Source organism: Thalassophryne amazonica, chromosome 14 (assembly GCF_902500255.1).
Source record: "Thalassophryne amazonica chromosome 14, fThaAma1.1, whole genome shotgun sequence".
Taxonomy (NCBI): Eukaryota; Metazoa; Chordata; class Actinopteri; order Batrachoidiformes; family Batrachoididae; genus Thalassophryne; species Thalassophryne amazonica.
The window spans coordinates 31,957,500-31,972,865 of NC_047116.1; the positions used below are offsets into that span (position 1 = coordinate 31,957,500).

General features: G+C 40.8%; 1 protein-coding gene across 1 annotated transcript in view; it reads left to right on the top strand.

The window, feature by feature from the left end:
- Nucleotides 1–15,366, top strand: part of LOC117524703 (potassium voltage-gated channel subfamily H member 7-like) — a 136,717-nt gene that overhangs the window by 28,787 nt on the left and 92,564 nt on the right. Inside the window, exon 3 of the mRNA XM_034186519.1 lies at nucleotides 10,074–10,229. Coding sequence (XP_034042410.1) covers nucleotides 10,074–10,229 — 156 coding nt within the window. The remainder of the gene's footprint in view (nucleotides 1–10,073; nucleotides 10,230–15,366) is intronic.

Genomic DNA, 15,366 nt, shown 5'->3' on the forward strand with positions numbered 1-15,366 from the left:
TGGCTTATCAATAGCCGACAGGGTAATCCGATGTGGTCGCGACTGAATCAGTACTAAAAGTTAGTGACAACTTCCGCTAATTTTTTTTTTTTTTTTTTTTTTTTTTTTTTTGCGGTTTATCAGTTTAGCGTTATAAAAGTTAACTTTTCATTTAGCGGTTTAATGGTTATCGAAGCTAACTTTTCAATTAGCTGTGCCCATTGCTGCTTATAGGAGTATAGTAACTTGAAGAAATTACCCGAACCCTACCCTAAAAAGTAAAAAACATGCCAGATGAATGTGTTCATACAGGCATTGAAACATACAGCAAGTAAATCCTGTGGTTGGTATTTAAAAATGTTGTTGTTGTTGTCCATTCGGCTGCTCCCGTTTTGTGTTTGGGGTCGCCACAGTGGATACAACCAGATCCACATTGATGTTTGGCACAAGTTTTACTCCAGATGCCCTTCCTGACGCAACTCCAGTTTTACCTGGAGAAACACACACAGCCGTTGGTGTTCCAAAGAGGTCTCCTATCCAAGTACTAACCAGTTCCTGCACTGCTTAGCTTCTGAGATCTGATGGGATCAGGCTGACACAGAGAAGATCAGCTGCTGTTGGTATTTAAAAATAAAAGTTTAAAAAAAGCTCCACCTGTTTATTTCTTTTAGTAAGTAATGCGCTGAGCAAATGCAGTTCATAAATATTCATACACAGTCAACTTCTTTTCTCAGAATGCTTCAAAAACCCTAGACACCTTGCAAAATTTAGACCAAGTGTACTTACACGCCTGAGTGAGTCGGCAACCACATCTGTTTAGCATCCTAACTTTTTTAGTCATATATTTTAGGTGAGAAATTAATGTATATTACTATAACAATTTAAATGAAGTTGATGAGGAAAAAAAAAACATGAAATATCCTGCGTTAATATTGTCTGCAATGAAACAGAAGTCAAAGTATATCTAAGAATCACTGCATTGTGATTTTATTTTTGTTTATTTATTTCAGTTTTTTCGTATTTTCCATGCTGTCCCACATTTTTATGAATTAGGGTTCAATAGATAGATAAATTGATCGATCATGCTGACAGTGCAGCATTGCTTCTACATGTTTTTGTTTCGGGAAAAAAAAAAATCCCTTCAGCAGAAACCTGGTGTTGATGCAGACCAGGATGGTTATATTTAGCCAGAAAGAAAGTCTGCTGCTAATGAATGCTGCTGGCAGAGTGTCTGTGAGCCTGAGGAGATTACACTCAACACTCATACTGTGTGTCCTCTGTGAGCACGAGACACACTCCAACACAGACAGACAGGGTGGACTGGGAACATTCTGAATTCAAGCTATTGTACATTATACTGCATATTTTTGTCAAATGCATTCAAAATACAGAACAAGGCAATATGCAGAAGCCAAGTATTATTGCGAGACTACTTACCATATGTGGAACTGGAATTAAAATGTGCTTATTGAAAACAAAATGTAAAATGCTTGTACAAATTGAATTTTTCAAACACATTGTGAAGTTGTTACCCGAGGCCATCAAATATGGCCATCGGGTATTGCAAAGGCTTGTCGTCCGTTTGTCTGTGCTCAGCATAGGTCCAGTTCTATTACTGCCGGAGTCTTCAAAGGTGGCTAAACTTGGCATATTTTAAGAGATTAAAATGTCACATTCTGTTCCTATTTTTGTGGTATGCTATCTTGGATGTTAGCGTGGTGACGTCACTTAATGGTGTCACTAACTGATAACTTCGCTTCGTTTTTGGCTAAATATTACACCTTTATCATACATTATGCAAATGCTCACGAGAAATAAAGACTTCTAAAACCGAAAAGGCTGTTTTTGGAACCTAATAGCACCTCTGAAGTGATTTAGAAGACATTTCGTTGATGTTAGCGTGCACACTAACTTCCGCCAACTCAAAGCCCTCACTTTGTCAGTGTGTCATACATCACACTGACAAAGTGAGGAACCTTGGGGTAATTTTTGATCCTACATTGTCCTTTGACCTCCACATTAGAAATATTACTAGGACTGCTTTCTTCCACCTGTGAAATATAGATAAGATTCGTCCCATCCTGATGCATCGGCTGATGCTGAGACCCTGATCCATATTTTTATCTCTTCTAGATTGGACTACTGCAATGTTCTATTTTCTGGTTTACCGCAATCTAGCATTAGGGGTGTCCAATTGGTTCAAAATGCTGCAGCCAGACTTTTGACACGAAGCAGAAAGTTCAACAACATTACACCCATTTTGGCATCTCTTCACTGGCTTCCTGTCCCAGTGAGATCAGATTTTAAGGTTCTGCTACTAGTCTATAAAATCGTTCACAGACTGGCACCTCCCTACCTAACTGACCTACACTCAACAAAAATATAAATGCAACACTTTTGGTTTTGCTCCCATTTTGTATGAGATGAACTCAAAGATCTAAAACTTTTTCCACATACACAATATCACCATTTCCCTCAAATATTGTTCACAAACCAGTCTAAATCTGTAATAGTGAGCACTTCTCCTTTGCTGAGATAATCCATCCCACCTCACAGGTGTGCCATATCAAGATGCTGATTAGACACCATGATTAGTGCACAGGTGTGCCTTAGACTGCCCACAATAAAAGGCCACTCTGAAAGGTGCAGTTTTGTTTTATTGGGGGGGGATACCAGTCAGTATCTGGTGTGACCACCATTTGCCTCATGCAGTGCAACACATCTCCTTCGCATAGAGTTGATCAGGTTGTCAATTGTGGCCTGTGGAATGTTGGTCCACTCCTCTTCAATGGCTGTGCGAAGTTGCTGGATATTGGCAGGAACTGGTACACGCTGTCGTATACACCGGTCCAGAGCATCCCAAACATGCTCAATGGGTGACATGTCCGGTGAGTATGCCGGCCATGCAAGAACTGGGACATTTTCAGCTTCCAAGAATTGTGTACAGATCCTTGCAACATGGGGTCGTGCATTATCCTGCTGCAACATGAGGTGATGTTCTTGGATGTATGGCACAACAATGGGCCTCAGGATCTCATCACGGTATCTCTGTGCATTCAAAATGCCATCAATAAAATGCACTTGTGTTCTTCGTCCATGACAGACGCCTGCCCATACCATAACCCCACCGCCACCATGGGCCACTCGAACCACAACATTGACATCAGAAAACCGCTCACCCACACGATGCCACACACGCTGTCTGCCATCTGCCCTGGACAGTGTGAACCGGGATTCATCTGTGAAGAGAACACCTCTCCAACTCAGACGATCTTGGAGGTGAACATGCTGGATGTGGAGGTCCTGGGCTGGTGTGGTTACATGTGGTCTGCGGTTGTGAGGCTGGTTGGATGTACTGCCAAATTCTCTGAAACGCCTTTGGAGACGGCTTATGGTAGAGAAATGAACATTCAATACACGAGCAACATCTCTGGTTGACATTCCTGCTGTCAGCATGCCAATTGCACGCTCCCTCAAATCTTGCGACATCTGTGGCATTGTGCTGTGTGATAAAACTGCACCTTTCAGAGTGGCCTTTTATTGTGGGCAGTCTAAGGCACACCTGTGCACTAATAGTAAGTTCCTTCGGCTGCTCCCTTGTTTGCACTTGGGGTCGCCACAGCAAATCCAAGGTGGATCTGCATGTTGAATTGGCACAGGTTTAAGCCGGATGCCCTTCCTGACGCAACTCCACATTACATGGAGAAATGTAGCAGAGGTGGGATTTGAACCCGGAACCTTCTGAACTGAAACCAAGCGCATTAACCACTTGGCCACCACCCCTGCTCTTGGCCAGTGCACTAATCATGGTGTCTAATCAGCATCTTGATATGGTACACCTGTGAAGTGGGATGGATTATCTCAGCAAAGGAGAAGTGCTCACTATCACAGATTTAGACTGGTTTGTGAACAATATTTGAGGGAAATGGTGATAATGGGCCTCATGTATCAACATTGCGTACGGCGATATTTGAGCGTATATGGGGTGTACGCAAAAATGGCTGCGCTACTTGGCATTTATCAATGTGGTCGTTGGCGTACGCTGCGCTGAAAATATACACCAAGTCGAGAGGTGGCGTAAATTATACACCAAAATGAACCAGTGCTGGAATCCACATAAAAATGAAGATGATCAACATGATAAACAGTGCCATTATACAAATCAATGCATATGTTACATAAATAACACCTTCCTGATTATACTACATAATAACCAATACAAATCCTGCCTTTGCGGGATTGTTATGGAGCATGATCCGTGGCCACAGCGCTGACAGGAAGGAAAGCGCTGCTCGCCTTTTTCTCCAGACTTCGAGCCTGGAGCCAGAGCAGCGCTGAGCTTAACTTCATGTGGTGTGATTGTTTTAGACCTTGAAATTGATAATAACAACTGTAGTTCCGTCATTCCCTTAATTCGCCCGTACTGCAGCCAGGTTTTGTCGTCTCCATTCGGTTGTCACAATAAAATAAATACAGAAATACATTTAAAAAAATAAAGAAATCTGACAGATTAGGCGTGTCTTATTAATTGAGCGAGCAAATATCCACATGTCAAGAATTATTGACATGTGAAAAGAGAATACAGTGGTCCCTCGCTATAACGCCGTTCACCTGTCGTGGCCTTGGAGTCTCGCGGAGTTTTTAGTCCAATTTTGCATGCCTTTTTTTTTTTTTTTTTTACAGTGCTCTGTGTATCTGTTTATAAGAATCTTGTTGCCCAGAAGAGAAAAGAGCGCCAACAACTACTCATAACTGTGTTTGTCACACGGACACAGACACCTGCTGCAGCCAGGTGTGAGTGGGAAAAGGCGCAGCGCCAGGACGCAGAGGCCCGATCTGTGAAATACTGGTCAATCACTATTAATAATTTCTTATGTGTCCGACCTCGTTCGTTGATCATTAAAATTAATTCGTTAGTTCTTAAAGCCATCATAATTATTTATAGGAAAACGTTCTATTTTTATTTCTCAAACAAATGTTTGGGCCTGAAAACAGTTTGGTATTATTTTCCTACTAAGGTTTGAACTTTGAGAGTGTTTACACATGAGAGAAAAGTGAGAAAATGTTCATGATTGAGAAAAGTGTATAAACTGTGTAGTGAGGGGTTTTACAGCTTTGAAACGTCTATAATAATTGTAAAAAATAACGCTGACTATGTCGCGGTTTCGTGTATTACGGGCTACTTTTTAGAACGTAACTCCAGCGATTAATGAGGGACCACTGTAACACTTTATTGATTATATACTACAAAACAATTGATACGACGGCCGCTTTTGATGCTCTATTGGCACGCGTCGTGATTGGTGGAGTTCTTTTTCATTGCCGTCTTCCCGACTTCCATGTCGTAAAATGAGGGTGTGTCTGAAGTGGAGTCTGAAAATTTATGGCCGTGTTTATTATAATTACAATCGTTTCCACCCGCCGCATTTATCAAGATCACGTCAGGCGTACGCCAGAAATGGGCAGGTGCGCACTGCTTGATACATGTCATGGTGACTTTGGTGTATTTCAAGTTTACGCCGTAAATTTACACCACAAGTGCGCAACATTGATACATGAGGCCCATTGTGTATGTGGAAAAAGTTTTAGATCTTTGAGTTCATTTCATACAAAATGGGAGCAAAACCAAAAGTGTTGCGTTTATATTTTTGTTGAGTATAATTAAACCTTACATACCGGCCCAGGCTCTGCATTCTCAGGGTGCAGGACTACTTTGTGTCCCTGCGGGTCACAGAGCTTTCTGTTATTGTGCCCCTGTTCTGTGGAATGATCTCCCTGCATCAATAAAACAGTCAGATTCTGTGGAGACTTTCAAGTCCAGACTTAAGACGCACTTATTTTCCCTTTCATATGGCTAGCATACTGGTACAGTTTTGTTTTACGCTTTTTACTCTTTTAATTCATTTATTAGTAATTGGAGCGGGCCACGGCCTCAACTTTACCTAAATTCTGGGTCTTTTAGTGAAGTTTAGGGCTAGTGACTGGCGATCACCTTAGTATTTCCTGTTTTTTTTGTTGTTTAATACTGGCAAATTATACAGTATTTCTCATCTTTCTGATGCCTGATTCTGTTTTTTCTCTCTGTTTAAGGTGCAGCTCCATCCAGAGATGGGAGTTGTATTTGTGCTGGCGACCCTGCTGTCCTGTGCACCAACAGCATTTCCTGTATATTTGTTTTGTGAATTGGTTCTGTGAATTGTTCTGTAATTTATGTCTGTAGCATGGCCCAAGCAGAGGGTCACCCCTTTGAGTCTGGTCTGCTTGAGGTTTCTTCCTCAGACGGAGTTTTTCCTTACCACTGTTGCTATGGAGGTTAGTAAGGTTAGACCTTACTTGTGTGAAGCGCCTTGAGGGAACTCTGTTGTGATTTGGCGCTATATAAATGAAAATAAATTGAAATTGAAATTAAATTGAAAGCTAACTTCCACTCTTTTCAAAAGCTCGTGTAGACATACATGCACACCCTCCTGCAGATGCTGTTAAAACTTAAATAGTGTTTATGATTGACTGATAGAGGGGCTTTATTGAACATGCTCATATGGTCAAGCGTATTTTAGCACCATTATATTTTTTTATTATAACCATTAATTCTAAACATATAAACGCAGGCATTCTGGCAACACGCGTTTTTTTCATGCATGCATTATGTGAATTTGCAGCAGGCATCCAAACACATCCAATTAAATTGATGCAAGTGCTGCTTGCTATATTTATGTTGTCTATGTTTGCAAAGATTTTCTCAATTTGCAAGATGATTTCAATACAACTACCTGTTGCAGAATTGTTTCTTTGTTGTTGTTGTTTGTTTTTGTTTGTTTGTTTGTTTGTTTGTTTGCATTTTCTGCTGGTGTCTGAATTGCAAGTGTTCCAAAAAGGGTCTAAACAGCTGATATGTGCCATCTCTCCACAATCTGATAGATTGCGTGGTCACATGTGTACTACATTACCAATAACAAAGCCATAGCAGCTGCTGTTGCTGGTTGATTCTCGTTAATTGAGTAGGGATCAAGATCTGCCTTCCAGAAAAGGTGTTTGATGAAAGGAGACTCAGGGACACTGAAAAAGACGACAGACTGTCGAAAGTTGTGAACTTGTCACAACACCTCGCTAAACAAATAAAGACAATGTAGAACAAGATGATCCCTCCATCGCACCCCCTCTAAATCTGATCAGTTCTCCGCTTTGTATCATCACACCCGGGCGTCGAGTTCGACACCTGTGGATATTTTCACTGATTTGTTCAATCAGAACATTGGCTGAGGCTATCTACCATGATGACCCTCTCTAAAATGATATACTTCTTTATATATAATGCGGTTTTCGATAATGGGCTGCGATTTGCAGTGAGCTCAAAGATTTTTTTTTAAAAAGAGCAAACTGAAAGCCGCCTTCGGTCCACAATACTGTCACTTTTGGTGTGCTGTTCCAAAGCCTGCTAGGTAAAGGTTTATTGTCAGGCAGGTATGCCTCCAGGCGTCAATAGTCTTCACTAACACAACTAATACTGGCACGGACCAGAAATTGCAATATGCCAGGACCAAAACTAAGTTTACATGATGGGAGGTTTTCAGCTCCACTGCCTCATGGGATGCTCAGTTCTAGTTATTATTCGTACAAGCACATGGCAGCCCTGTGAAGTAAATCTGCCTGTTTGATCTCTTCTAAGGTCTGCAGCTCTGGCACCATAATCGTCTTCATTTTGCATGCAGACAGATATGCACTTCGGATCAACTTCAGCCCAGCTTTCCAAATGTGCATTTGAAATCTGAGCAGGTTTATTATAATTCAGTTTGTTAAAGCTACAGAGTGTAGAATTTATGGCAGGTTATTGGCAGAAATGGAATATAGCATTCACACCAATCTGTTCATGAGTGTATAATTACCGGTGCCGCCGACCAAACGGTCCCCCCCTAAAAATCGGTTCCCCCTACCTTCACTGCGCATGCATTATTTCGGAGCGTCAGCAGCAGTTCACAGATTATCACTTCGTTTCTGCTTAAATCTGACTTTAGAATGATTTAAGAGGTTTTACTTTGTCATCTGATGGTTTATAATCACATTATTCCCCTTGATCGCTTTGGGTGAGAATCAGACTCAGACGTGCTGCTGTCACGCTCTCATCACTGCCCGTCTTTTATTTATACATGATGACTGGAGTGCAGTTTTAAGTAGAAACGAGGCGATAATCTGTGATTTGCTGCTGACACTCCTAAATGATGCATGCGCAGTGAAGGCAGGGGGAACGATTTTTTGGGCCCCTTCATACATAGTACAAATAAGTACAAATCAGGGTGAATCATGGCAGAACAGCTCATATGAGCGAACCACAAAAACATCAAGCCAATGGGTAGGCGTGCATGATCCTGCTGCGATGGTATTGTGCACGCAATGGTGTTGAGCACCACATCACACCACTGATGTGGAAAACAATAAAATGAAAACCAGCTGCATAATTAGTGAATGTCACTGGGTTGATATAAATAATAAATAAAAGGGGACGCAATACAGAACCCTGCAATTAAATAACCCTGCTAAAATAAAAAAATAAATGACACTCACAGGATTTGAACCTGCAAGCTCTGATTACCAGACAGAAACTTTACCACTGCACTACAATCACTGTCATATAACTGGAGAGTGAAATGGCTAAAAAAAATGGCTAAAATCTCTTTTTTTAAAAAAGAGAAAAAAATGCCGTGATAACCGACCAAACGGCGTTTGTTATGGCGTATTTCTGCTGATATGTGACTGAAAGTGGTGTATTTGTCGCACTGTTGAGTTGTCATATGGTACTGCCCCGCGCCGCTCACAGGACATGCGTGTCCTGTCAGACAGACGTGACATTCAGATCGCCTGCTGCGTGTCCACATGAACTGACAGTCCACTGACAGTTTCTCCAGCCCGTCGCAATAGCAATATATGTTTTTATGTATGTCCATGTGAGGACAGCAAGCAGGCACACGTGAGTCACAGTGGACAGTTGTTAGTCCATGTCCGTCCAAACACGATACCTGTTCTCCAGCTGGGATGTTCAGAACCACGGATCTCCGCAGCCGTGCCTGTCGGTGGCCACAACACGTGTCAGTTCAGCGCACCCACCACCGTGTCGCTGTGTCTGTTATGTGAGCTGTCAGTGAGTCTGTGATCAGCAGCTGACAGGCACCTCCCAGTGCTGTGTGTGCTCTGACCTGCCTGTCTGGCCCCCATGTGATCATGTCTGTGCAGCATATATATCAGCATTTTATTTAAGTGTACCTCCCCGGCACACCACAGGTGTTGGGGGAGCAGGGGCGATACACATGCAGACCACATGTGTGTTGTTTGCAAAGCCACACTCGTGGGGACACTTAGACAAATTTCACATCCAGCTCAAAAGTGATTGTCTGCTCACTGTTTTCGTGCTAATAGTGCAAATGGCCACACATTTTCTAAGTGCCAAGCAAGCAGTGTTAGATGTTCATGTGTATCAGCTGGAATTTGGCCGACACCTGCCGCGAGAGGATTCAACGGCTCTCACAGGGCACAGTCTGTCTTTCAGCCACTGGTGTGCACAAATAGTTGTAGAAACAGGTGTATGAGGTGTTGGAGGCAGCTATGATTTTACACATATTGCATACGATTTCTGCTTCATGCGCAATTCTACCACATTTGTACTATGTGTGAAGGGGCCCTTAGGGGGAACCATTCGGTCAGCGACACTGGCAACAATGAGTTGGTTTGAGAGCCCTCGTTTTTGTGAAATTGGGGATCATGCAAGTGTGAAGGCTAACAAAATCCTGGATGGACCCAAGGCAGTTCCATGGTGTTGTGGATGCGGCAAAATGCAGCACCAGTGCATGCTGTAACACTTGACTAATAAAATAACCTGTGACAACATATTGCAATCTGCAACCTGACCACTAGATGACACTAAATCTTACACATTGTGGCTTCAAATGTGCTTGAAAATGACCTGTTTGAGAGAATTTTCCATCATATAAAGGTCTCATTCCTAGACGTCTGATGTGGATTAAAGTTCACTTGGTGATACAGTCAATATTTGAGACAGAACAGACTGAAGGTGTTTCTTGTCATTTTGTGTGTTTGTCTTTCAGGTTCGGACTTTCAGTGTAACACTCACATAATCCCAGTGAAGAACGAGGAGGGTGTGGTGATAATGTATATCTTAAATTTCGATTACGTTGTGGATGAAGGAAGTGACAACTCCACAGAGAAGATAAATCCGACATCCCCGACAAAGTCAGATCAAAGTGAGTACGCATCATCTTCTCATTATTCCCTCTGAAATAGTGCAAGGAAATTAAAGACATAAAAGCCTGTTTGCTTGCTTTTGAATCCAGATTTGAAATTCTTACTAAATTACTCTTTTTCCTGATAACTGTTACTCCTGGCTTCATGGGTATGTGCATTTGCCTCATTTGTATTTCACTTTTCAAATTAAATCTGTTTTGTGAGGTGCACACATGGTGCTCAGCAGGTTCACTTTTTAAAATGTGCTGTATGTTTGTCTAATTTCTAATTAAAATACACTTAATATTTTTGAAAATGCATTGCAAGTAAAAATTACGGTACGATATAAGGTGTTGCGTTAGCAGTGTTTGAATGAAACCAACAATGCAGATAGTAACCAAAACAGGGGGTAAGGTGATTTATTGTCCAAACACACGTGAGTCAAGTCCAACTAAACAGAGTGAGTGCAAAGGGCTCCACAGGAGTCAAAACCAAAATACAATCCACCAAAAATGCAGGCAAGGAGGCAACAAATGAACTGGGTAAAAACACAGGGCAATGAACTCAGGAAAGTCACAGAATGGCAAAGCTCACGGGGATGTCAAGGAAATAATCAAAACTAACACAAGAAATGCAAGGAAATGCATGGGAAGTTACAAAGATAATGGAATACTCAAAACGTTCGACGCAAGGGGAACAAGAAGAATATGGCAACAAAACAGGAAATAGTGCAGACTTAACTACAGAAACATAAATGACCAAACGAGTGACAGGTGTGGAGTGCTTGGGAAAAAGAAGGGACATCGGAAAACGATACACACACAGAAACACTCACACACAAGGTGACTCAAAACTCAAAATACAACTCTGGGGTGAGTGAACCCAAAATCATTTCATAATACTAATCAAACTGAAAAGGAGAACCACAAAAACAACCAAGTACAAATCAAGAAAACAAAGGCAGAAAACATGGAACTCAAAGAAGCAAATAAGTACAAACCCAGGAAAACAACACAACTAACAGATGAGGAACATAACTGGCATACGATGACCATAAACGCACGGGACAAAACACAAAGACAACCAACAGAAAGACACACATGGAACACAATGACAATTGACACAGGGGGCAATCTACGACAATAAGAACTTGCTTTTAAACAAGCTTGGAAACATCTTGTTTTGAGTCATATCTGACATGAAAGCTTTTTTTTTTTACTCACCATAAGATTTTTAAGCTGTTGTGTTATTTGTAAACTTTGTAAAAGATTAATCACTTCCTAATACTCATAAAATAAAGCTCAAAATTAGGTTTTCTGACCTTATTTCAAGAACTCTTGAGTGAGTTTTCATTTGTTTCATTGACAGATTTTGATTTTTTTTTTTTTTTTTTACACATTCAAACAAGGTGTTTTAGCTTATGAGGGGCGATAGAGAAGTTTTGACCCTGACCCAGAAAAAGTTGGGCGTGGTTCTCAGCACCGTCTTAAGTTATTGTTTTTTTGTTTGTGTTTTGTTTGTTTCTTGGGGGGGGGGGGGGGGGGGGGGTGATCCTGTCAAGAAACGTTTACATTACTTTGAATTACATTTTTGTGATGCAGTCACCCTTCGATCAGTAATTTTTATCCCTAACCTTAACCCCAATGCCTTCCTTCCCCGCCCCTGTGTCACCTCAAATTTCATGATACATCACGATTTTTTTTTTTTTTTTACAAATCTACTCCATTTTGTGACAGTATCATGAACTAATAGATTAAATCACTTTTCATGATGCCATCATGAACTTGGCGTGAGATCAGGTTGTGGTTCTCCATCATTTGCATTCTGAAAAACCAATATTTCTTGAGAATGTGTGAAGATTTGAATCACTGGGTGCAATTTTGAGAAATGTTGGATTCTCAGGAGGATAGAGGGCCACACCCTACTTTTTCTGGGTCAGGCTCCAAACTTCTCAATCACCACTCGAAAAAAAGTTTAAAAAAAATAGACTTCTCATACTGGACGCATGAAAAATACTTGGTAAGATTGTGTTTTTGCAGTGGGTCCATTCCAACCACGTTGTGATCGTCTGGTTTCACCCCACATATTGCATTATTGAAGTTGCCAGTCCAGTCTGGATGTAGAGCAATAAAATAGTAAATGGACTTCTTGTGTAAGTTTTTGGTTGCTGAAGCTGTTTTAGTCTTAATGACTGTGACAGCTTTATGACTTTTGGGAAGCTGTGCTGTGGTAGTCCTCATTTTTTATTTGGATGTGTGTCAGGAGGTGTAAATGTCACTGAGATGTCCCGTGATAGCGAGGGCACTCAGTTTCTCTTCTCTTCGAGCAAAGCGTAGCGATCTGCGTCACTCAGCTTGAATTTCTCCAAGGCCCTGACATTCTGCTTATGCTCTTCCTCGTGCACGTCCGTGCTCGTGTCTGTTGCTGCTAATGCTAATCAGAGTTGATTGCTTGTGACCGTGTTTCGACAAGGGCACCTGTGGTAGATAAACGTGGTGAAGCATTAGACACTGACTCAATGACGCGCATAAATCACATTTAATAGGACAAACGCTGATGCAAATGAAAAATAAAATACAGTGTCACGTCACCACAGAGATATAAAACAGAACCATTAAAACACAACTGTCATTGCTTCAGCTCTTAAAATGTTTCTGAATTCACAGCAATAGTCATTTGATATAAAAATGTATGGCTTCTTATGATGAACTTACAAACAAAAAACATATTTTTCATTGTCAAGAGAAAGGCATCAGTTGGTAATGCATGTACTAATTTGTTTTGTTTGACCATGACTTTAACCTTTCCTTCAGCAGTCAGAAGCCCTGAAAGAGTTTAAAGCTACTTGACCATAAAAACCTTTTTGAAGCTTCCTATTATGACATTTTGACAATGTTAATCCTAGAAATTGTGCACGCTGAATATGGTTGCAACAGTAAAATGCTCCTGCAATCACATTTTGTTTGCTTGATTTTAAAAAGTGCTTAATTTTAAGCAAATAAAAAAAAAAAAAAACATTTATGCAACAATAAAAAAATGTAAAAAAAGGGAAAAATACCAATATACAATCTCATCCATAAGTATTTGTACAACGACCACCATCGTTGAGTTTAAATGAAACAGTTAAGATGTGATTTTAATTTAATTAAATTCAGTTTATTTATATAGTGCAAAATCACAGCATAAGTCACCCCAAGGTACTTCACAGGGGTAAAGTTTAATCTCACCAACCCCCCCCCCCCCCCCCCCCCCCCCCCCCCCCCACCCCAGGAGCAATCACATAGATAACAGTGCTAAGGGAAACACCCTCAGCCCCTTTTTGAGGAAAAAACCTCAATTAGGCGTTGGTGTAACAACAACCATTTTGAAATACCCACTTAAAATATGGAGGCAGTTATTATGAACAAAAAAAATGCAAATCTGACACACTCAATGGCACAAAGTGGTAGGACACAAATGCATGATTCAGAAATAAGCTTTACAGAGTTTAATGTCAGTCCAGGCAGGCCAAAAAGAGCAACAGAAATCGAAATGACAAATGCAATGTCAAAGGACAAATGCTTGAAAAAGACACAACAATCTCACAACTGAAAGAAAAAAAAAAGGGAGTGACTTATATAGGAGGAGTGATAATGAGGAAATACAAGACAGGTGTGTGAGGAAGGTTCAGCAACAGGGGCGTGGCAATCAGGAAGTGAGGAGAGGAGAGACACGCCCAACACCAAGCACCCTACACCAGACAAGAGAAGTCCCTCCACCAAAACCCAAGCACAAAAGTAACAGAGAGAAAATGTATCACAACACATAATAAGCCCCGCAGACCCAATCATGACAAATCATTGACCAAATTATCTGGTCTAACCCCCCCACCCCACTGAAGTCGAACCCCCCCCCCATTATAATTTGTCACTCCAATATGCTGCCTGGCAGTGACAAAGAGCCTGTAAAGCAATAAAGAAAGCTATTTTAGTAGCATTTTCTTTAATCACACACAAAAAATTATATTATCGGAACATGGTAGATATTGTGAGGTTTGAATAATGTTTATGTCCATAATGGTCCTTTTCTGAACATGTCGGTCATAGTCCATGGAACAAGAAGCCCCTCAGCCCACAGCTAGTATTGGTCAGCCAATACTAATCGTGCATACTAATTGTATGCTGTTGAGGTAGAGCTTCAGATTCACTGCATACGTGTTCATGGGGAGCTTCTTGTGGTCCTTCATTTGGTGAAAGAGGTCAGGGAAAGTGAGGTATCTGGAGCATAGCGAACCACCAGGTAGAGACGCCCTACCTTTGTGTGTTCATCTATGTCAGTGGCTGCTACATATTCTTCAACTGCAGCAGCATCTCCTCTATGTAGTCTACACCACAAAGTGTCCTTTTGGCCTGTGATCTTGTAAAGGATTTTTAGCAGCCATTTTTCACTTGCAACAAGCATACAAATGGCCAACATCTGAAATATAGCAATGATATACCAGTGTTTGTCACTATTTATGCCCTTTATTCAATTCTGTCACTTTTGCTGAAAATGAAAATGAGTTTGTAGTGACATATGACACACATAACCATCATATTAAATTATCTCCTGCAAAAGACCAAAAAAGTCATATTTTAAGCATTATGTGCAACGTTTTTGTCATTTTTCTACAGTACTCACTTTCAGGGGTATGTACATGGGGGTTAGGTTGGGTCATTTTGCCAAGACTTAATAGATTCCTGTTTAGAAGGTCTGCCCCCATATTTTTAAGGGTGTAATACACTGCAGCATTTAATTTTGCAAAATAGTACCACCCCTCCCTCAAGCAGACCAGACTCAGAGAGGCGACCCACTCCTTAGAACATTCAAATAACAGAGATCACATAAACAAAGTGCGACAAACAATTTTCAAATATGCAAAACAAGAATAGCAAAAAGTCAGATTGAAGAGTTCAGATGCAAAACTCAGTATCTCCAAAACTATACATTTTTAGTTGAGGCCAACATGTACTTGGCTGTCAAGGGGACCATCTGTGTGCAACATATAAAAGAATTTGAACAAACTGTTTTCATTTTATTGATGAAAGTCTGTGCATTTCTGAATATGGTTTCCTTTAAATCTCCATTTTCAACTGCATTTTTCTCCATTAAAAAAAAAAAAACACTTACTGAGTTTTG